This window comes from Lepeophtheirus salmonis, chromosome 14, assembly GCF_016086655.4.
Source record: "Lepeophtheirus salmonis chromosome 14, UVic_Lsal_1.4, whole genome shotgun sequence".
In the NCBI taxonomy this organism is placed as follows: domain Eukaryota; kingdom Metazoa; phylum Arthropoda; class Copepoda; order Siphonostomatoida; family Caligidae; genus Lepeophtheirus; species Lepeophtheirus salmonis.
In genome coordinates, this window is record NC_052144.2 from 42,829,569 (window position 1) to 42,853,880 (window position 24,312).

General features: G+C 34.0%; 1 protein-coding gene across 2 annotated transcripts; it reads left to right on the forward strand.

Moving 5' to 3' along the window:
• Positions 1–1,865: 1,865 nt before the first annotated feature.
• alphaSnap (Alpha-soluble NSF attachment protein) lies at positions 1,866–4,520 on the forward strand. 2 transcript variants are annotated; one of them, XM_040724879.2, is made up of 6 exons: positions 1,866–2,214; positions 2,268–2,464; positions 2,519–2,682; positions 2,752–2,853; positions 2,921–3,094; positions 4,227–4,520. In XM_040724879.2, exons 1-6 carry the CDS (start codon positions 2,123–2,125, stop codon positions 4,374–4,376), a joined length of 879 nt encoding a protein of 292 aa, XP_040580813.1. In that variant the 5' UTR covers positions 1,866–2,122; the 3' UTR covers positions 4,377–4,520. The 2 variants fall into 2 exon arrangements, with proteins under 2 accessions (XP_040580813.1, XP_040580815.1); XM_040724881.2 differs by having other exon boundaries at positions 1,873–2,214; positions 3,261–4,520.
• The last annotated feature ends 19,792 nt before the right edge of the window (positions 4,521–24,312 follow it).

The following is a 24,312-nucleotide window of genomic DNA, read 5'->3' on the forward strand; positions in this document are numbered from 1 at the left end:
TCTTTCATCAGGTGCGATGCATGTCTGTTTTTCTCTCTCTGATTTCTTTCTGATTTAGCCAAAGCAATCAATAATCATATACTGACTATGGACGGTACATAAGTAGAGTAATCTTATTTAGTGAAGTATATTGTGCTCAATAAATAACTTAATAATTATTTTTGATATTAAATTGTGTAAATGAGTATGTTTTTCGATTTTGCTAGTCTTTTTTCCCCATTTCCTTTAGTTGTATTTTTGCATGTATTGTAGCAGAGCCCTATAAGGGCTCTGTATTGTAGAAATCATTTTGTGTTTATGTGCAGTCCTACAATTTGTGTATGGATTGCCATCAAATCTACACACTCTTGGTAATTATTCTGATGTGCTACATGAATTGGGCATTCGCATCATGTGAACATCATCTTACAATTAATATAAGGATCTAGACTTTTGAGTTGCTTAATTTAAACATTTTCAGATCGACAGCTAAATAATCCACGTATCTCATTGAACATTAAAAAGTTTTAAACTTAATAAGGAGTACAAAGAGCTTGTTATATGAACACACGAATAGAATTGACATTCTAGGACAATTTAAGCGTCTTTACATAAGCAAATGGAAAATAGTGTTTTACCCTGGAATGACGACAAATAATTGCCTTCTGATGCCACATTGATTTAGAATGACTCTAAACGACATGAAATTACATTTCATTAATGCCTTCGGTTTTTTTTTATTATTGAATTGTGTCATTAATTTTTGTATTTTACATAATTATTTTCTTGCTAGTATATATTATTACTATATAAGTGTGTATACTTTTTACCACTATTTATGTGTGGATTTTAATATGATATATTTAAATATTAAATTATTCTTCTTGTTTAACGAAAATAAACATGGGGAGTGGGAAGAACCAAACTAAATTCAGTTAGGTCGCATTAAAATTTTGGGATGTGATAGTAAAAAGCTTTTTTTTCTATGTTTTAACCCAACCCACTATAAATAAGTGAAATTGGGAACCCTTTCAGAGAACCCTTTGAGCTCGAAATTTTGTTGGTTTTCACCCAGCTATCTAGATATGGAGCTGAATTCAGACTTTGTTTCCTACTCCTCAAAATAGAAGACGAATCAGAGTAGACTTAAGGAGAAAAGGACTCCAGAACATCAATTAAGGAGCAGTAGATGGAGGATAAGAACTCTCTCTGTTGCTCACTGGATCTTTCAGTCGATTATTCTGTCGTTTTATGGAATTCTTTAGTTCTTATATGTACAAGTATACGATTATCTCTAAAAAATCTGGAAAAATGTATGTATTGTTGAGCATAGAGGCAATGATTCACGAGGTCAGAAGTCACCATCATAGACCTTGATGTAAAGCGCATTTGCACAATGCAGGATTATTCCATTAAATAAGATGATATCCACCGAGTGAGGCACAAAGACTAAGAGGGGAGATCCCTTTAACATGATGTTGAAAAGAGGATCAGAAGACGTTTTGGATATCCAAATGTGAAAAAATATGAATTCCTTGGAACATAAAGGATGGGTGGATGCGGATTAATAAATCCGAATCCTTCGTACGAAAGATCCATCCAAATCTCTATGAATTAAATGTATTTCCATGCAGTTAACAACTTTTTTATGCTCCTTCAGCTTCTAGTATTTATCTATAATTATTAATGAACTCTTATCAGTAGTGAGTAACACTGAACTTGGCTCCGTTGTGACGTCATGGAAAAAAGTTATCAGCAAACGTCATCCAGACTGGGTTGCAAGTTTCTTATCGACAACTCTTATAGTACCTTGATTTTTGTTTTAGCGAGGTAACGCCGTGATATGGTTCTGCACTCAACACGGAACCTCTTTGCTTTATGACGTCATATTCTGCCAATCCTTTGAGCTTTAAGGGGACGTAACTATTAACTTGAGTAACGTCTAACTTTCCTCTTCTGTTTCTCTCTCTGCTTTGCCTAACATTGTTCGTACGTGATAGAGTTGAATGCTGATATTCAATACACAATATTGGATAGAATAGAACATTAGTTTATTCAAGCATCTTCTACAATTGGCAATTCCTTCCGTTCTCTCTTCGATCGATTTTGAGGTAGGAGTGAAAATTCAAGTGAAATCCTAAGGATGGGAGATAATGAAAATAAAGGCTTTGCCTTGATTGCTGAGGCTGAAAAGAAGCTCAAGTCATCCAAAACCTTTTTAGGAGGACTTTTTGGGTAATACTAAGTAAATACTCCAGTAACTAAAAACTAATCCTGAACCCTTTCAGTGGACAAAACTCGCAAGATGAGGCCATGGAGCTCTACAGTCGAGCTGGAAACGCCTTCAAAATGGGCAAGAAGTGGCCCGAGGCTGGAAACACTTTTGTGACCTTGGCGGGTCATCACACCAAGATGGGCAACAAGCATGATGCAGCCACTAATTTCGTGGATGCTGCTAACTGCTACAAGAAGACGGATCCACAAGGTAAGGAGAGACTCCACTCTACTCGACCTGTTCTAAAGTCATTTGCTATTTCAGAGGCTGCTAACTGTCTAAACAAGGCTGTCGTCATCTATACAGACATGGGCCGCTTCTCCATTGCAGCCAAACATCTTCAAAACATTGCGGAAATCTATGAAAACGATGTTGCAGACTTGGAACGCGCCATGCAACACTACGAACAGGCTGCGGATTGTTTTAGAGTACTTAATACATTGTCTTTTTATCTTTATAATTAGTTATCTGACTCATCCTATTCTCAAACTATTTAGATTGACGAAAGTAACTCCTCAGCAAACAAATGTATGTTAAAAGTTGCTCAATATGCTGCTCAACTTGAGAATTACGAGAGAGCAATCCGCATTTATGAACAGGTGAAGAAGAGTTGTCCTTCATTTCATATTGAAGCTCTCGTTCTCATAATCTCATTTATTTTTTTAGGTTGCAAAATCAGCACTCGAGAGTTCATTATTAAAGTACAGTGCTAAAGAATATTTTTTTCGTGCCTCTCTTTGTCATCTTTGTGTTGATGCCTTAAATGCTCAACATGCTATTCAGCGTTACGAAGAGCAGTATCCTGCATTTGCCGACTCCCGAGAATCCAAATTAATCAAGGTAAAGCTTTCTTTTTTTCTTCTTCATGTGTCTCCTTAATTACTTACTTGTTCTATGGATCAACTAATAAGCTTTTTAACATTAACCATTTCTTTTACTAATCACTCTTTACCTTTCTTTTCTTTATATTTTTATTATATTTTACGCAATCATAACCTTTAAAAAGGTTTTAAGTAAACACTTGGAGGATCAAGATGTCGAGGCTTTTACATCTGAGGTTAAAAGTTATGACTCTGTTTCTCGATTGGATCAGTGGTATACTACAATTCTTCTAAGGATTAAAAAACAAATTCCAGATGAAGATGAACTTTGTTAGTTAATCTCATCCTTCACGGATTTGTTTCAAAAGTCCTTCTCAAATATAAATAAATAATTATCAATTTAACAATACTAATTATATAATTAATCAATTATTACTATTAACAATATTATTAGATGTGTTGTTTTCAAACATTTATTATTTCTACTAATTTTTCTTCTCTTCAATAATTGCAACAATATTGCTAAGAGTGTTTGTTTCTGTCCTAATTAAAACGTATTTGTCTGAGAATGACTTACAGTCATTAAAAAGAAAAACATGATTTTTGAGTAAACTTATAAAAAGTTGATCATTCAATTATAATATTTAATTTACATTATTTACTCGTCCCTATCCTCCCACCACCCTTCAATCTCTTATATCTCTGTCCTCTTTTTCTTTCCTACTAACCTGTCAATTGTATTCTTGCACTGGACTGGTACCCATCTCTAAGTATTATTTGCGATTATAATATCAATTTTGCTTGGTTATAATCATAACTTTTGTATGTATATTTTCTATTAACTAGTTAGGATATTTTGAGTTGTTGTATTAATTAAGATTTAATATTTCGTATATCCAAAATTGATTAAGGCGTGTCTGCTAATTTATTATTATTATCATATTACGACTATATACGTTATTATAACACAATACATATATATTAGGTATATTCAATAACTAGAGTCATACTTCTACTTTTAATCTAATTTTTGTTCTGTATATGGTATCAATTTATTGTAGTTGTAATAATGACCTCATCAACAACAACAAAAAAAAATAATAGATGATGCAATTTATTATTTTATTGTATTCCTTATTTTCACTCTCTAGTCCCTTCTGGTTCATATTGAGGATCAAGACATTGATGCATTTACGGAGGAAATCAAGAAATATGACTCAATTTCTCGTTTAGAAGCCTGGTATACAACTCTACTACTTCGAGTAAAGAAAAGTTTAGACACTGAAGATGATTTACTTTGAATGATTATCTCTGACATCAATTATTTGTATTAACACTTCTTTGGCATATTTATTCCAACTATTTATCGAATTTCTTACAGTTATTTCTCATGTTTCGTTGTTATTATTTTATCAATTGATTTGAATTATAAATTTTAATAAGCACTGAAGAAGTTGTTTCTCTTATTAGTTATACACATGTAACATGGGGTTGATTATGTTTTTGAACTTCACAGAATTAATTTATTATAGTTTTTATGAAGCCTAAGGTCGCTTAACAAAATTAGTTTCATATTTATTTAATCTTCTCTTTACTACCACAACCATTTATTTGCATTAATATATAATAGTGTTGCTTGGTATTCCGTTACTCTAGTAGTACTGGGGTACTAACGCGCTTAAAATGATATTATAATCCATACTTCAGAAACACTACGTCATAGATAAATTGATCTGTTGTTAACTGTTATGTATTTCATATTTCCTTTCATGTTTTTATCTTCTTGTATATTCGTTTATGTATTAAAGTACTATGTTTTACGTATTATAAATAGTCTCGTATTTTGTAAATATATTAGAGTATAGTTAGAATACACATGATCTTATAATAAGTGTAGTCTTATTCCTCCACGCCATTTCTTCTTCTCATTTGTCTCTCGGTCATCCTGGATCTCTCCACCTAATAAATAAGTTTGTGTCTCTCCCTCGTCAAGACACAACATTAACGTAGCCAATGAAATTTCTGTGCCTTCTCATCAGATCAAACAAAATTGTCCATAATTAGTAGTGAGGTGAAAATTGACAAAATCCTCGAGCATACATTTAAAAAAAAAAGGATATGCTGGTAACCTGCAAGATATTAGTGCATTTAATTATTTTATATATATCGTACACAAGTTGCGATATCTGTACTAGTTACAACTTTTATAAGCAAATTGTACAAAATGAAATTTCTTCATCTTAAAATGCATTTCAAATTATAATATTGATCCTTCTAATTACCATATATTAATTGATACTATCAAATCATTTTGATCTATTAAAATTACAATGTTATTATGTGTTTGTAAGTAATATAACCCTGGGCATTTAAACTGTATAATGTGCTACATAATACTTATATTTTATTAATTGGTATTAAAGTAGTCAAAAATTACAGCATTAGTATCCTTGGAATATTCAATTATTGCATGATCTTCATTACAAGTAATGTAGATAATTCATTTAAAATTATTCAGGTCATCCTTTTTTATGAGACAAATGGATATATTTAAAAAAGAAACCTCTTTATATTTAAGTAATTATATTATGGCGTTAATAATTTTTGGGGCTAAGCTCCCTCAAATGATGAAAGCTAGTGCATCCCACTAGGCAGTAGATATGTCATCTATCAAAGTTGCTAACATATGCTTTTCGTTTTTATTTACACTCCCAAAGATTTAGAAAATTTTCACTTACCCATCCATAATAAAACAAACAAAAATGAAAATTATTCTTCATAAGAAAGTACTTAAGTTTCTGAACGAGCTCCAGTCCAAACCAAAATTCTATGGGCGTCCAAATGGGTGCTTACATTAGAGAGAGAAGTTAACACCACAACGACGGATTAAATAAGGAATAAAAAAGGATTAAGAGCACAAGCAATAAATGTTTTTCCTTCCCTAACTTTTAAAGTTATTTTTTTGTTACAAACTACTCAACTCTACTCATAACTAAAGAAGGGACTTGTGTAAAGAAAAAACTAAGTTTCGCGATTAGAAAAGGGAAGTCTGTTTTCCTTCTTTTTTCATGCATGATAATTCTTTTTAAAAGGGGGATGGTAATACACCTACGAATTATTAAATAATGTTAAAAAAAAAAAAAAGTACACACATCTTTCTAATCTAATCACTTTACATAGTTTTTTCTTTACACAGATCCCTTCCTTAATGATAAGTAAATCATATTAATAGTATTCCCCCTCTTCTCCTAACTATTTATAAAGGATTGATTTTTGTAAAGAGAGGAGGTTTTAAACTTTTCAGACCACCATCGTATGTTGGTTTATGTAATTCATTTTAAAAATTGTGGATAAATAATATGACAATGATGGTTTGGGAGTACTTAAGAGAAAAATAGAATTAGGTATGATTGACTTATTTTGCTTATTACCAAATGGTTTCGGGCCGTTTTTATGTCACTTTTTGGACGAAAGGTTGTATGATAAATTAAAGGTAACGACGTGATAATTAAATTGATCGAGATACAAAAGTAAAGTTCGAAACGAATCATAAAAAGGCGGGGAATATGTCATGTTTGTAGAAGGGATCCGTGTAAAGAAAAAACTAACTATAGCGAACTAAGAAAGGAAAAATGATTGATGCGTTTGCTCCTTCTTTTTTGTGTTAAGTGATAACACCTTCCTCAGAAAGAAGAATTATCGCCTATCTTTGGTGTAAATTGTTTTAAAAAGGCATAATAAAATGAATATATATAAATTTAAATATCGGCGTAGAAAAAGTAATGAGACCTTATAAAATACAGTTTTGAATAAGTGTTGTTGATTAAATCTTAAATTACTTTGAAATAGTTTAGATTCTAAGCCTTTGATTGATGTATATGTTGTAAACAAAAATTCTATATACAGAGGTGGACAAAAGTATTTACACTAGTTTTGTTTTAGATACACATCTTTATGCCGTGCTTTTTTTTAATGATTGCTGTTGTAGCTGCAACAAAAATAAATAACATTTACTGCAACTTTTTGCTCTCAGTTTTCAACATGAAAGGTCCAAGAGCAGCGACGCAAATTGATCCAAGATTTGTATTTTGCCAGTAACGTTCCAAAGGATATCATCCGTGTTACAAAGTACAACAAGAAGATGGTATACAATGTTGTGAAACGGCTAAAAGAACGGAGAGGCATCTAGAATGCTCTATGTGGTCCTCACAGGGCCAAAAAACGAACTCCAACCTTTTTGGCCGGGCTGAAGAGGTCGATCATGGCAAACCCAGCCGTATCTATTTCATTGCTCGTGAACAGGAACAGGAGAATATTGGGCTTAAATCTTTCCTCCTAGGTTGGAGGCCGCCTACACCTCCTTACAGAGAAGATGAAGTAAATCAGTGTGGAGATAGAGATCAAATTTTGTCGTATCTGCAAGAAAAATCTAGGCATCATCAAATTAATATCTGACGAGCTTAAAAACCAAAAAACGATCGGTGTCTCTCATGTTCGAGGTCCTCAGTCCCTCTGCTAATGAAAAACAAGAATCCAGCCAAGGCCATGGTCTTTGGACTACTCACAAGGGATGGAGAGTGGATGCCGCCCTTCGTATTTACGCCTAAGGCTAGGTTGAACACGGATGGGTACGTGCAGCTTCTTCAAACAGATGTTTTTCCTGGCTGGGCTCCCAATACCCTCCGAACACCTAATTTATGTGGATTCAAGACTCTGCTCTAGCTCATGTGTCCAAGAAGTCAATTACATTCTTGGAAATGCCTTTTGACAGAGTCGTCAAGCCGGACGAGTGCCCTTCTAATAGCCCAGAGTTGTGCCACTAGTTGTGGTCTGAGCTGTTGATTAACGTTAATAAGACTCCTCATAACAGTTTTGTCTCATTAAAGCGCTCCAATTAGGCAATGACCACACTTTATTACAGTCAAGGTCATCTACGCATTTTTCGCCCATTACCGCTTGGACTCTGTAATTGAAGCAAATGGTGGCCATATCCAGTAAAAAAAAATGTCCAGAAATAGCTGCTACAAATTATTATTGTTAAAAAACTATGGTCAATATAGAAATATATAAAATTATGGAAGTTTAAAGTGTGTTGTTAATACTTCTGCCCACCTCTGTATATCGCGGACGAGGCAAAGAGAGCCATAATAGGCAATTAAATCCGCGCCAAGAGGACTACCTCGAATATTGATACCCTGAAGACTTCCGTTAACCAGCAGTGGAGGATCATGAAGAATGACTACGTTGCCAATGTGTGTAAAGGGTTCTGGAGGTGGTTGGAGGATGATGGTGCCAAGATTCATAATTAATGTGCATTGTTATAGTAAAAAAATATTATAAAATAAAATTTTCTATGTACAACATCATCGCGATTAATTTTGAGTTTTTTTAATGACTACTTAGAGGCAGATCTCAGTACTTTTTCTACACCCGGTATACTACTAATATTTTTCCTGCACTAATGTTATTTTAAATGTTGAAGTTCCTCCTCTTTATAGCAGTAAATCATTTCTTCCACCTATATCAGAAAATAGGCGGCTGATATTAACAAAGGCCTTAATTCAAGTATGCCATCTCCTTGTGCTCTTACAAAAAACCATTATCAATTAATAAGTCGTGGGCTGTTAACATCTCCTTCTAAAAGAAGAACTATCGCCTATCTTTGGTGTTAATTTACAGGAATTTAAATATAATTATGATATTTTCCTGAACTAACGCTATTTTAAATTTGGAAGATTATTTTCTTTATAGCAGTAATTCATTTTATATACCCAAAATCATATAACAGGCAGCTGACGTTAACAAGGGTCTTAATTCAATAATTCCATATTTATCGCTCCCGCCTTTTCCTTGTACTCTTACAAAAATCCCATCTCTACTTATCATTTATCAAACATTGATTAATGAATTTTATAATAGCTCTGTTTTTCTCTAATTTTAAATTGTATATATTCAATTGATCCAATATTTCACCATTTTCATAAATATTAATGGAAAAAGGGTTTTTATTCCTACAAAACTGGGCTGTATCTGCATCCACGTGAAAATGCTTTATCTCCTTCCTCCGCCTACTACATACAATTCCTTTCTCCCTCTCAGGATTTGCTTTTTTCTCTGGATTAACATATTGTTTTTTTTTCTTGAAATAAAATACAACACGGTGAATTCTTCAATGTATAAAATTGAAAATAATAATTATTAATAGAATCGCCATAGTTCAAGGGTAACACGCTCGGGAGTTATTCTGTTGAACTTGATTTGTGTACGTTCGCGCCCCAGTGATTCCTAGAGAAAGATAAGTACCTAATGTATATGGATTTTAACAAAAGATTCCTAGGTTAGATGGAGTAATTGTAATACTATAATGTTTACATATCGTTAATCAGTGCAACTCCATCTAACCAATTAAAGGAACATTAAAAAAATAATAATAATTATTAATAATTTAGAAAATTGACTTGCCCCATGCGAAGAAGATTCGATAGCTGGGTCAATTTATAAAACATGACTTTACCTAAACTGAGGCAGCTCGTGTTCGAGAAGAGGTTCTCTATGCTTGACAAAGTAGTTCAACTGGACCATTAACTCGAGTCCGATCCGAGCTCGATCACTCTCGATAAATGGGAAAAGAAAATTATATCCTGGTCTCCCAGTATAAGAGTCTCAAGGGTACTCGGCGACCAAGGAAGCCTCCTATTACCCGTAAGCCTCCTAGCAAGACTATAAAATCTAAGTTTTGCGACTCAATGCACCTTCCTCTTAGATCCCAATGTCCAGCTATCGGAAAGACCTGCTCCAAGTGTGGGGTCCCTGACCACTTTGCTCCTTGCTGCACTGGTGGACAAAGTCATATGGTCGTGGTTGATTTTTCAAAACTCCCCCACCTTAACAGCTCTAAGAGAGCCTTTGTCTGACCCAAAGCTCGATGATAAATCACCTTCTTACTCGATATGAGATCCAACGTCAACATAAATTTAACTCGAATCGTGCCGGACAAAGCCAACCCTAAATATAGTGGTCCTATTTCCGTTTTTGATAGCAGCAAAATTCCTACCTGTGGCCTAGTTTATCTACCGCTCAGTCTGAAAGGTTCTCGCCTCAAAACTCTTGCCCTCCTCATTAGAGACTTCAAGTAGCCTACCCTCGGATTGCAGGTCTGCCTCGACCTTGGCCTTGTCTCCATCCATAAAAATTCATTCCCTTACAACAAAGTATAACATGCAGAGCCTCACTTCAAGGGACTCAACACTGAATTCAATCATAATTTCTGGACTCTGGAGCCCACACTGTCAATCATGCACAAGCAACAATCTACAACAAAGGCAAAGCAAAACCTTGCTATCAAAGGGCACCGTCATGTCCCTCTTGCTCTCTGGTATAAGGTGAAGAAAGAACTTTTAGACATGGTCAAACGAGGTACGCTGGAGAAAATCAAATCCTCTGAATGTGCATCTCCTATAGTCACTGTGCTCAAAGCTGACGAAACCGTTTGTATCTGTACATACTCTATCCCCACTATCTCCTTGCTCAGCAACAAACATCCTACTCCTTGCCTCACCACTGAACTATTCGGAGACCTTGCCGGGTAGAATTTATTTACTAAGACAGACTTTCACCACTGTCTTGAACAACTCGATGATCGTTCCCAAGACCTCCTGACCATAAACACTCCCTTGGGCCTCGTGAGGTATAGTGTCCTCCCCTATCGTCTGTCCTCCACACCAGTGATCGTTCAAGCCACTCAGGAGAAACTCTTTGAGGGAATGCCTAATGTCAAAATTTATACCGATGACCTCTTAATATATTCAAATCAACGCCTGAACACCTTTCCATACTTCGGTTGGTTTACTAACAAATCAGTGCCACAGGATTGCACCTCAAGAAAAACAATTGTATCTTTGCAAGCGATGGGCTTACCTACCTGGTATTTAAAGTATCTGATATATGCAAGTCGATAGATCCAGAACTAGCACAACCCGTCCTCGAGTTTCCAACTCCGACAAACTCCTCCCAGATCGAATTGTTCCTCCGACTCGTACAGTTCTACGGCCAATTCAATAAAGATTTTTCATCAATTCCCTTTCCAGTACATAAACTTACAAGGCAAAGCGTTGGCCTTTACGTGGATGGATGAGACTAAGGTGAGTTTTAGTAAATCAAAAAATATTAGCTAATGCACCTATCTTTGCCTACAATGATCCCGGTACACCCTTGTTCATCACAACAGACGCATCGCCTATTGGGCTCGGAGCCAACTCGTCCCATCTGGTGAATTGAGAGAACCGTCCTATTGCCTATGCATCTCGGAAGCTGAATAGCGCCGAGAAGAACTACTTATAGATCGATAGGGAAGCCACATATTTGCCCTAGAGCGCTTTGATTACTACCTCCTCAGGCCTCTCCAGTTTATTCTTAACTCTCAGAAAGTTCTCTCCATTTTGGTAACCGCCCGTCTCTTCCGTTACGCCCTTTACCTTGTTATGTTCGATTATAACATCATTCACGTAAAAGGAATTCAGAACCTACCCGCAGACGCTCTTTCCCAGGGTCCTCTAGACGACCCTGAACCAGTCATAACTCCTGACGCTACTGATGAGTTAATGTGCCTGGCCATATCTTCTGGTAGTTCTAGTGACTATGAACTCCTAGCAGCTGTGAAAGAGGAAGCATCTATTCCTCTTGCCATTGAAGCAGCATGAATAGGCGACTGGTCCAAGATAACAGAAGATTCATACAAAAAGAAACATAATGCCTTCTCATTGAAAAATGGATTGCTATTTTGGAGAATCCACGTAACCATTTCTACTACTATATTTATTGCATCGAGGAATTATGAAGAGGAAATCTGTTGTGCGATCTAAGCTATGGTGACTTTACATAGATAATGACATAAGTAGGGATGGGCATCGAGTGAGTGTGTGTAAAAAGCGGGAGTAAGACATATGTCACTATGGATTAAAGTTATGGTTTTGGAGGATAGAATATCACGTGATTCTACTATAGAAATGAGAATCTTCTTTCAAAATACACTAGAACAGTTAATATAAAAAGTAGTAGAAATTTTCTAACTCAGGAATACTTGATTTACTTCGTGAAACCCATAAAAAGAACTCATATATTTATATATTATAGATCTATTAACATTGACATCTCCTAAATTTCTTCCCTTAAAGTTGTTAATATGATGTGTTATACAATAAGTGATCAACAACTGAAATAACGATTGACTTTACCAAAACTATTAATTAGAAATTTTAATATAAGTTATATATAGAAAATCAAAAAAATTAATAATTGCATAAAAGTTATTAACATGGAATCAAACAAATAGATTAAACAAATTATTAGTTACATTAGATTATATATATATAAAATGAAATGACACATTTTTATACAGAAATAAATACACTTATTAGCAGAATAGAACTTGCATTGGCAATGCCGACAAAACTATCAAGAAAAGAGAAGTACATCTTCTTTAAGAGTCTGTATTATCTTCCGCTCATTTTCCAATGACAAAAGAGGAAAATAAATACTGAAGAAATCGAGGGTCCAGATTATATAGGTAACAAACTCCACGATATAAATGGAATTGGTATTGAGATAAGTTATTTCTACATTATATACATCAAGGAAACTGATGGATTCTTTTAAATGAAATATTTTTCTTAGAGTAAGAGACGAAGCAGAGTTGGCTTAAGAACAAAAGATCTTCAGAATTTCAATGAAGGAGCAGTGCATCTTTTAATTTGACAATTTACTCACTTGAATACGAATCCTTCTTAAACTTTTTGGAACTTGAAGATACTAAGGAGTTACTACTGCCCTCCTTTTCTTTTGTTCTGGTTTGAACCTGAAGAACTGAGAGGTCGATGGATATTCATTCCGTTTTTTATAGTCTGAAAAGGGATAGAATAGAACAATTTATCATCTACTGTTGATTACAAACACAAGTAAGTACTTAATAAATATACATATTTATTAAGTATTTGAAGCATTGTAGAGTATTTGCAAAGAGCTTATCTTTGAATTGAATCTAAATCAAAGTGCACCGCCATGACAACTATGCTCCTCTCCTCCGAAACATTTTTTATTTTGTGAGGGGGATCACGCTTATTTTCGTTTTTTTTAAAAACTTACTGTCATATCAAAATGGCTTGTAGTAGAATATCTTAACGCGAATGTATCTGTCACCAAGGTTAATATAAATACAAGGTTATGTCATCATGTTTTGGACTTTACATAATTTTCAACTTAATGTACCCTACCGACTGCTCAGCAAGACTGACAGATTTGACGTCACAGAGTATAACAGCGGTCCTCTAAGAGTAGCAGTCAAGGTAGGAGAATTGTAGCTACTTTTAGTAACGGTTATACTCTTTGACGTCACACTTAAAAATCGTGGTTGAAGTCGAAAAAGCGTTATGGTAGAACCTTGTATTGTTATTTCCCTTTCCTGTCACCATTCAAAAGAATCTAAAAAGGGATGACCTTTATTATTTTTCTCCTCAAACTCAGCTCTTATATCAGGAAAACATTTCCATAATAATGGACCATTACCAAGAATATTAATTCTGTGTTTTTTGCCTAATGTTTTTCTTTTTCCAGACCGAGACAAAAGAAGGTAGACAGACCATAAAGAGAAGTTGCAAAGAAATAGTTGACATTCAAACTTCTAAGAATGGTTCTTTGTTTCTATCTAGACGCTGTGTTTGCTCATTTAGGGTTATTACAGTTAGTTTGGTGTCGGTCCCTATTTAAGACCGAGGACTGCGGTCTAGGTTTTCTTGTTGGTCCTTAAAGAAGGTAGGTAAAATCGATTCCTCAGGGCGTCTTTCAAAGTGTTTTTCCTTTTTTTTAATTATTCCGTTATATAAATGCATAAATTATATAACTAAGAATATATATGTTCGTATTATATTGTATTTTAAAGCAAAAATAAGATATGTGCAATAATCTCAATACTTATCACAAATATCTTATTTGGCTTAATAAAATATAGACATTTTTAGGAAAAATTACAAGGAGCGACAGTCCTAAGAACCCGTCTCAATAAGTAATATGGGGGATTTCTTCATTATTCATTGGTTGGAGACATCTATTTATTTTTTCCCATCTATTTCCAGAAAAAGTTTCTCGTATCTCCTTTTTGAAAACTCATGATCAAGAGTGTTGCAATGAATTGCTCGAGTTCTACTTGTATCAGCCGCAATGGTTTATTTATCCTAAGACTCTGTAGAATATACATAGATCTTCTTACATCATTTTTTCGACTTGGGCTGCAATTCGAGACTTCTTAATATTGCTGTAGAATTTTTTTGGTTTCATTTTCGTGATGACGAGGAAAATACTTTATATTTTGAATAAACCTTTCAAAAGAACACGTACATAAAACAATTTTATTACGGTAATTATGATATGATTTTAAATTCGAAACTAATTATTCAATCAAGTGTCAAAGAACCACTTCCAAAGAAAATACGTCTATGGATATCAAGAGAAAATGAAGCCATCATTCAAGCTTAGCCATGCTTTCATTTATAACGATTCTGTGTTTGATTTCAAAGATTTATGCACAAATTGTCAAAAACGCTTCCAAGTAAGGTCCATTTAAGAATATGACTGAAAACTTTCTTACATTTTACGACCTGTTACAATTTTCTCTAGTACTAATTGAAATCAAGATACTGTTAATGTTAAGAAAGATATGTTCTTAGTTCTGTATGATAAGAATTTCAAAGTACTCGAGACACTACAACCAAACAACAGCCAGAAGAACTTTTTACTTCTAATACATACATATTGGAGGAATAGTTAGAATAAAATACAGAAATGCAAGCTCTGATATGACCAGATGGTGGCTTCAAAGATTTTCTTTAAAGCCTTTTTAATCGAAAATCATTCCAAGATTATTCGACCAAATTAATACAGTCCCATTTACGTTATTTTTTCTATGGTTGAGTAAATATAACTTGTCTATAACCTCATTCTGAATATGAGAGTTAATGCATTATGGAAGAAGAATTATCCCACGTTTATTGATTACTATTTACAATTGTTATTTGCAAAAAATTATAAGTATAACTTGACGGGTTGTATTTAAATTAACTTAAAAGCTGTTCAATATAAAAATTATCTTTTTAATTCATCGAGTGAGTGGGAGGAAAACACGGGAGTGAGACATATGGTACAATTGATTAAAATATGGTGATGGAGGATATAATATCACGTGATTCTACTATATTTTCTATATTTCAAGTAACACTAGAGTAGTTAAGATAACAGTTATTCGAAATTCAGGAATATTTTATTTACTTCGTAAAAATCATAAAAACTTTCATATTTCTATATTATATATCTTATTAACATTGAGATTTCTTAAATTTCTTGCTTTAAAGTCGCCTAATATGATATATTATACAATGAGTAATCAAAAACTAATGGCCAACACTTTAACCGTAGCAATAGATTACTAGTAAATTGATAAGTTAAAGTATTATAACGTATATTTGTTAAAAATGTGTGTGTAAAATAATAATAAACGAAAAAACGATTAACTAATACAAAAAAATATTAATTCTCAATTTTAATAGAAGTTATACACAGAAAATCAAACAAATTAATGAATACCAATGATACGACATAGAAGTTATGAAATCAAATGGATTCAACAAATTATTAGTTACAAATGTATATTATATATACATACAAAATAGAATGGGACATTTTACACATAAATAAATATACTAATTGTTAATGAAAATAAAATAGTGAGCATTATTAAGGTAATTTATTAGAGTATTATGACGTATGTATGGGTAAATAAAAAATACAACTAAAATAACAGTTAAATTAATTATAAATTTTGATAGAAGTGGTAAGCAGAAAATCAGACAAATTTAAAATGACAAATGATACGATGCAAGGTTATACCATAACGCATGTACGACGGATGTTTGACTTCCACCACACTTTTAATATTGACGTCATACTAAATGGCTGGTTGCGTGTTTTGTCAAAATTGTTTTTCTTGCACGGCAGTCGGTACGATACATTAAATTGAAACTTCTAGCAATCGTGACGACATAGACTATGAATGGGGGCGTGTTTTGTCAAAATCTGCCTATCTTGCCCAGCAGTCGGTACTATACATCAGATTGAAAATTTTAGGAACCCCGATTACATGATGGTCTAACTTTGTATTTCTATTAACCTTGATACAATGTAGAAGTTATTAATATAAAATAAAACAAATAGATTCAAAAAATTATTAGTGACATTACACTTATACAAAATAAAATTAGACATATTTATACAAAAATAAATATTCTTATTAGCAGAAAAGAATATACATTGCCAATGCAGACAAAACCATCAAAAAAAGAGAGGAACATTATCTTTAAGAGTCTAGAATGATCTGCCACTCGTTTTCCAATGACAAAAGAGGCACACAAGTAATTAAGAAATCAAGAGTTGAGGTTATATGATATGGTTTCTTAGAGTAAGTAACGAAGCAAAAATAACTTAAGAAGAAAAGGACTTCAGAATTTCGATGGAAGAGCAGTGGATGGAGGATGAAAACTCTTTCTGTTCCTCACTCAGGCTTTCAGTCAATTATTTTGTCTTTTTATGGATCTCATTAGGTGTTATAGCAGTATACAATTATTCCGTAGAAGATTTGGAGGAATTTATGTATTTTTGAGTATAGAGGCAATGATTCACGATGTCAGAAGTCACCATCATAGACTTTTATGGGAAGTAGCACCTACACAATGAACGATTCTTCCATTAAAGAAGATAGGATTCACCGAGTGAGGCACACAGAGACGAGATCCCTTGAACAGAAGGTGTGTGACTAGGATATCCAAATGGGAAAATATGAGCTCGTAGGAGGATAGATGAAAAACCAATTAATTGCAATCCAAGGGGAGGGGAACTTTTTTAAAGCATTTGACTAATAAAATTAATTACATGTATATTCAATATTGTACTAAGGTAAGTGGCAAACTATAGTATTTCTTATAAGGAAACGTTGTACAACAATTATTAATAAATAATGAATATAAAAGTAAGAAAGAGGACACGCAACCTAGTATTTGTATTACCCTTGATTAATACTACATTGCTGCTTCTTAGATAAAAAATATTTTTATTATATACTTTAGGGAACATTATATTTAATGCACCCTGTATACACGCTCGACTGTATATGATTTCTTCTTTTTTATTCATTATATGTAATCGACTATCGTAGTGTTAACTTCTCCCTCTGAAGTATGCAGTATTGTCTATCTTTGCTGTCAATTGTTTTAGAATGCGTAAAAAGAGAATATATATGAATTTAAACATAATTATAATATTTTCCCTGTACTTAGGATATTTTAAATCTAGAAAGTTCTCGTCTTTATAGAAATAATTAATTTTCACCCCCAAAAAAAAAAAAATCATATAACAGGTAGCCGATATTAACAAGGGTTTTAATTTATGTATAGCATATGTCTCGCTCTCGCCTTCTCCTCGCGCTCTTTTTTTTCTCATTACAAACTACTAAAATCTATTTATATGCTAAGTGACTGGAAAATCCACATTCACTACATTTATATGCCTTAGCTCTGAAATCCCTTCTTTTGGTTCAAACATTCAATCATTCAAAGACTCATAAAGCTAAGCTTCTCTTTATTAATATAGATTTCATAACGTCAAATCATCCTTCTAAGAACTATACTCTAAATTCGATATCTTCATTCGGTAAATTACCAAAAATCCAAAATTAAATGTGGGCGGTTTCCTTTCCAGATATCGTTATCCTAATTGGCAAAACGCTGGAGAAAATAAATGACATTCTTCATCTTCTCCCAGCCTCATATTTACATTTTGTTGCCAAAGCAAACAGAAATATATAGGCTATTTGAAGAGATGAGACATTTGTTCCATTATAAATGACAAATTGAACATGGTTAATTTATAGTGAGTTGAAGAAATTATAAACTGTTCACAAATGATTCTTTTTCTACCTGATGGCCCATTTAGTCAAGAAAGGCAGATGTAATAGCTCCAGTGACAGAGTTAATTATTGTGTTTGAATTAATGCAGAGTGACCCTAAGCTCTTATTCAGTTCGATGTGGTTACATAAAATTTTGAAGGAAAGGTCTTCTTCTACCCCCTATGCCCTGCAATGTCTAGCCCCTTCTTATCTGAGTTTATAATTTAAACAAGTGCAACTTTTGAAATTTTGAGCACCGAGAACCCTGAAGCAATGATTTCGAATATAATTTGTATTGGAGATCTTGTCCTGACAGAACATAAACATTGTATACCCCATAATTCTTGACTCTCATTCTCCAACTGCAATCTTTTTGTACTAGTTGTTGACTATGTTGGCCTTGGAGTTGGTTGGGAGATGATGAGATGTAGCTTGCCAGATTTGGACACATTAATGGAATGACACCATCTTTCAATCGTCGGTGGATTGATAATTAACAACAGTATGAAGACTTTACAAAAAACACACCTATAAATTAAATAGAACGGAAGTTTTACTAAAGTCATAAAGAGAAATTGGGAAAAAATCGAGTCATCCTGGTATTAGAGAGCATTGCTCGAATTAATTTTAACGATTTTCCTTTATTGCTAGATTTATCTATTGAATCAGTAATAAAATCAGTCATTCTAAAATACAGGCTGTATAGTTTTGTATTGGCTGTTGATCTCTAGCTCAACGTGACATTTACGTAAGCCATTTGCCCCGCTTTTTGGAATTTATTATAGAAAATATTTGAAAGCTCACATCCGGATGCTTTGACATGTAAATATAGGATGCTTGCATTCAGTAGCAGAACACTTATAGACTATGAAGAATCGTGATGGTAATCCGGTGTATTTTTTAGCTCGCCAATTTTTTGGACTTGGTAATCTGAAGAATGAATTTTCTTTTCCTCAGATGTTGCCATTACTATTCAACGCATGAGTAGTGACCTTCCTTTACTACTAAATTCAATTATATTCAAAATCTGATAGGACATTTGTGTGTGTTTCAATAAAAAACAGAAAAAAGACAAATCCCTGAGGATTTCTTGCAGAGTTATAATTGTAAGGCCTAGTTGAACTTAGAATATAATTGAAGATCGATATCGGAGTCATTCCTTCCAAATACCTTGTGTATTCCTCCTCCTTCGTCACAGCTGATGTAATGAAATGACATGACAGCTAATTTCTCTCCTCCAAAACATTTTTCAAATTGTCAGGATTAATACCATGTTGATTTTTGTTATGTATTTCGAACTTCCTTTCTTGTTCTTATTTTCTTGTATGTTCTTTAGTGTATTAAAGTACTGTGTTTTACGTAGTATAAATAGTCTCGTATTGTGTAAATAAAATAGAGTATGGTTTTGTATTATAAAGGATACATATGATCTTATAAACAGTGTTACATTATTCCCCCACGTGAATTATTCTCCTCATGTCTCTTGATCATCCTGGATCTCTCCTATTATAAATAAGTTTGACTCTCTCGTTCGTCAAGACGCAACATTGGCGACGAGGATGGGATCAGGATCACGTGACCTCCCTGCTGTGGGATCATCGGTGAAGCTAGCCCTGTTGGAGTTGGGTAGCCCTTTTTCGTCGATAGGGAGAACGCTCGTTTGTCTGCGGAAGGCGGAGCAATATGGACTGTGCCTCAGTTTGGGCCTCGTGGAGGAAGGGAGAGAACCTTGGTCACTTACAAGAAGTGAAGTGTGTGTCCGTGTCAGGGACCACATAATTAAAAGTGGATTTAGTCCTACGCAATTTTGGTTCTCTGCTGTTCCTACTCTCCCGTTCACATCATTGGTTAATGGATGTGCAACGGGCTCTCTCCTGGATCATCCCGAGTTGGATGAGGGTACATCGAGCAAGATGTCTCCCAGGGACGAGCAGGGTGCTCGTGTCTATAAAACTTCGTTAAGGGTGAATGTTATTTCTCCCAGGGGCGAGCAGGGTGCTCGGGTCTTTAAAACCTCAATAAGGGTGAAGGTTATTTCTCCCAGGGACGAGCAGGGTGCTCGGGTCCTTAAAACCTCTATGAGGAGTATTGTCCTCCTTTCTCCGGTGCGCGTACTGAGAGCACGGCACGTCTATGGAGATAAAAATTTTATGTGCAAGAACAAACAGTTTGTCCGCGCCTGGACATGGATGGAGCGGATCTATAGGCTGCTGTTCATGGAGAGGAACCTGTTTAAGCACCGCCATGGATTTGGTGCTTGGGGGGTGATGTTATGTATTTCATACTTCCTTTCTTGTTCTTATTTTCTTGTATGTTCTTTAGTGTATTAAAGTACTGTGTTTTACGTAGTATAAATAGTCTCGTATTGTGTAAATAAAATAAACAGTGTAGTCTTATTCCTCCACGCCATTTCTTCTTCTTTTTTTTTTTAACATGCCCAAAATACACATGATTTTTTTTTCTCAACATTCTTTATTTGGTTTATATATTATATAGAACATACATATATAAATAAACCCGAGAAATTGCGTAAAAAGTACATAAAAAAGCATTATAGTTCCGGGGTAGAATTTCAACTAATATTCTAAAAATCAATCTTTAAAAAAACAACAGTAAACATGCAAATTAACAATTTTGATAAATATTTGTTAAAATTTCTTAATACCTTTTTTAAAATACTTCGATGAATCCGTGAAGTTGATAAAAGGTACTGGATTTCTTCCCCTGAAAAATTCCATGACTGACATCCTGATTTATGAATCTTCATTGTGAAAGAGACATAGCGGGCTGAAGCTGCCAAGATTATACCTCTCAACTCATCCTCCCGAATAAGCTAATAGTTTGTTAGTCGGCTGGCGATGAGGGCTTTACAATTAAGAATTGCAAAGTCCAGATCCCTTTTACATCAGAAGTTCCACCCTTCTTCTTTGAAATTCCAAAAAGAACAAGACCTTTAACATATTTTTCTTCCCCATTCATCAGGCCTTTTAAATTTATGAATACAAAATATTTAAGGATATACGTGGCGGGGCAGTCCACAAACGCATGAAGTGTGTTATTATATAGTTTTCCAAAGTCCTTGCAGGGTCTAGTAAAGGGTGATTCAAACCGAGCGGTGTTTTCCGCTAGGGATTTTTTGAATGGCGCGCGCGAGTTCTGTCAAATTGATACGTCATTTTTGCTCAATATTGTTTTACAATTCTTCATGGAAAGATATACGCCACAACAACCTGTACAAATTGTTCGCAGCGTAGAAAGTATTGTGGCCGTAGCCAAGAGTGTAGCCAATATGTTACCGTCAACGGCGAACGTTATCACGCCATGGTAACAGACTTTTTGGTACCTCAAATTGAAGCACATGGTCTCCACGATATTTGGTTCCAACAAGACGGTACCACTTGCCACACAGCGCGCGTAACAATGGACTTATTGGGACATCATTTTGGTGACCCATTAATTTCACGTTTTGGTCCGGTTCTAGCACATCTACCGGTTTAGTTATAACTTTTCCTTCATGAGTAATTTTTTTAACGCCGGGGCAGAAAATCTGTCTTTCTTAAAAAAAATCTTAAGTTTTCTATATGCAGACCCTTCCAGCGTAACTTTTTCTTTCATTTCGGCCTCATCAATTTCTGCAGTTCTAAAGAAATTCAGTGAATCCGCACAATACGTGCGTGCAAAAATTGACCAATTATTGAGAACATTATCCAATTGACTGGCGTATAACCTTGCTTCTTTCCTATTTTCCAAAAGAAACCGTGAAGTCGTTGAATGAATTATTTTTATGAGCTTTTGAGTTCCTTGGTCTGATGAAAAAGTGCATTTTCATTTCAATGTGTGATTAAAACCTAGAAGCAATTCTTTTTTAATTTCGTTTTGTATTTATCGTCTTCAATCAACCATTTTGGTATCCTTAATTGAGAAGTTATATAAGGTTTGTGTAATTCTAAGCAAATCAATTTATGATCAGAGGAAGGTTCAGGCTTATAAAATGTTTTTTTACCATATGAATCAAGTTAGAAGAAATCAAAGCCAAGTCAATTCTGGAAGACTGATTCCCTCTCCTCCAAGAAATACCCTCTTCCGGATTGAATTTTTTTGTCAAGTCAACAAGATTGAGCTTAAGAATTATATTTTGTAGAGCCGTAAGGTTTGGATAGTGTTAATCAAATTTATGGAGATCAATATTTAAATCCCCAATTAGCAGGAATGGAGTTGAATCCTGTATTTGGGTATTAAAAATTACTTGAAAAAAAGGAAGTAGACCTTTCCTTCAGCCCATAGGCATTTATTAGACTGAAACTCATCCCATTTAAAGAAATTCTAATTTTATGCTAATTTTTTTTGGAGAACTCTTTAACACAGGAAACATTTTTGATTTTCTTTAAAAAAGAGTCAAGACTTCTCTATTAGATCAATTTCCACTAAAAAACAATGCAATCTTTTAGGTAACCAAATGGGACAGTTATTATAGCAAGAAGAAGAGATCTCTGATTTAATATCCTGAAGAAAACGATGTCAGGATCCATTGACATGAGGTGATTCATTACTGAACTTCTAGATCTTCTATCTATACCCCTTCTTGTATATAAAGAATTTATTATATTGATGTCCATTTTCCATTTTTGTTCCTTGGAAATTTTATTAGGAAAGAAGTCGTCAATTTGGGTCTGTATTTTTTTATTTGATATCTTCATTTTATAATAATGTAAAAAATAAATGAAAGGATAACAGGGTGGTACACCAACTATCAAGAAGCACTAGACTCAGAGCTCTTTGACTGTTTCTTCTCTCCTACAGGGGAAAGATCTGTATATGGTTTTCTTCTTTTTCCCACAGAGGAAGCACGAGTACGACTTTCCAAAATTGTATGGACGTCCAAATGAGGCTTGGATTGTTTATTGGCTTTCTACTTTCTCCATCATTCGTCTTATCATTTTCTAAAAGAGAACATTCGTTTCCCTTATCCGAATAATTGGTATGCACTTTTTCTTCATCATCATTTGCCGGATCATTGTTTACTCCGGAAGACTTATGTTCATCTTTTTCTTCTGCAGTTTGGGTCTCACTAACCTCTTCAATTTGTTTTTGAATAGAAGATCTTTATCAATTCTGGAAGACTTATCTTCATTTTTGTCTTTTTTCCAAGCAATAATGCTTCATATTTCCAAAAATAAAGCATTTTTGACATTGAAGTTTCACTCCAGAAAATTTCAGCATAATTAAATTTCCTTGCACAGGTAAAATTTGAGGTGTAGATGAAGGATCAGCTACAATTTCCACGATGTAGTCACTGTCACGTCAAATCTCCCTATAACTTTTATATTTTCCCTCCACTTTGTCATTAATTGGGTTATTTTTTGGGATAGTGATTTATAATTTCCCCAAATTGCTTCAACCATTCAACCATATTTGCCTCATTTACTCTTCTGAAAGTATTGATAAGCGTCACAACCAATTTCTTCTTTTTATCAATATTAACATTGTCAATTCCTTTTATTTTAAAAGTGACATCCTCGCTTGTACCCTCCATATTTTTTTATTTTCATCACATTGTGTTTTTTAAGACACCAAATCGACCCCTAACGTCTATAGGGATTATAGTATAAAAACAAGCTTGCCCCAGACTAAGTCTATGATTATCTCCTGCAATTACATGCTCATTAAAACCATATTTCATTGCTATATCGTAAATATCAATGTGTTTAACATTATCTCCTCTAAAGCATACACCTTCCGTATCTTCCATTATGAGCACAAAAGTCTCCTCTTTAAAGTTATTATCCAGGTTCACACGAACCGCTGCATTTCTATGAATGTTTTTAATTTCCTTTAAGACATGTGAGTAACCTCTTCCATCAATCCTCGATGATTTCCTGATATTATAATCGGGAGGTTTAATGGGCATATTTTTTTTAAAGTTCCGACTATTTCTTTATAATTAAATAAAGAAAGTTATTTAATATGTATATATGAAAATAAAATATAGATGGAGAACAATAAAAAATAGGGATCTCAGGAGACAATCTTTGACTCTCAGAAACTGACCTCAATACACTGTTTTCCAAAAATAACGACGGAAAAAGGGACTTTTAGCTTTTGAAACCCTTTTTACACTTATAAAAAGGCTAAAATATGCCCCCAACTCACTAAATCCGAACTTAATTTACACAGCACAAAAAAGACGACTGCACAAAATACATAACACACGCTTTCTAAAATGCCTAAAATACATACGATTTTTATCATTAAT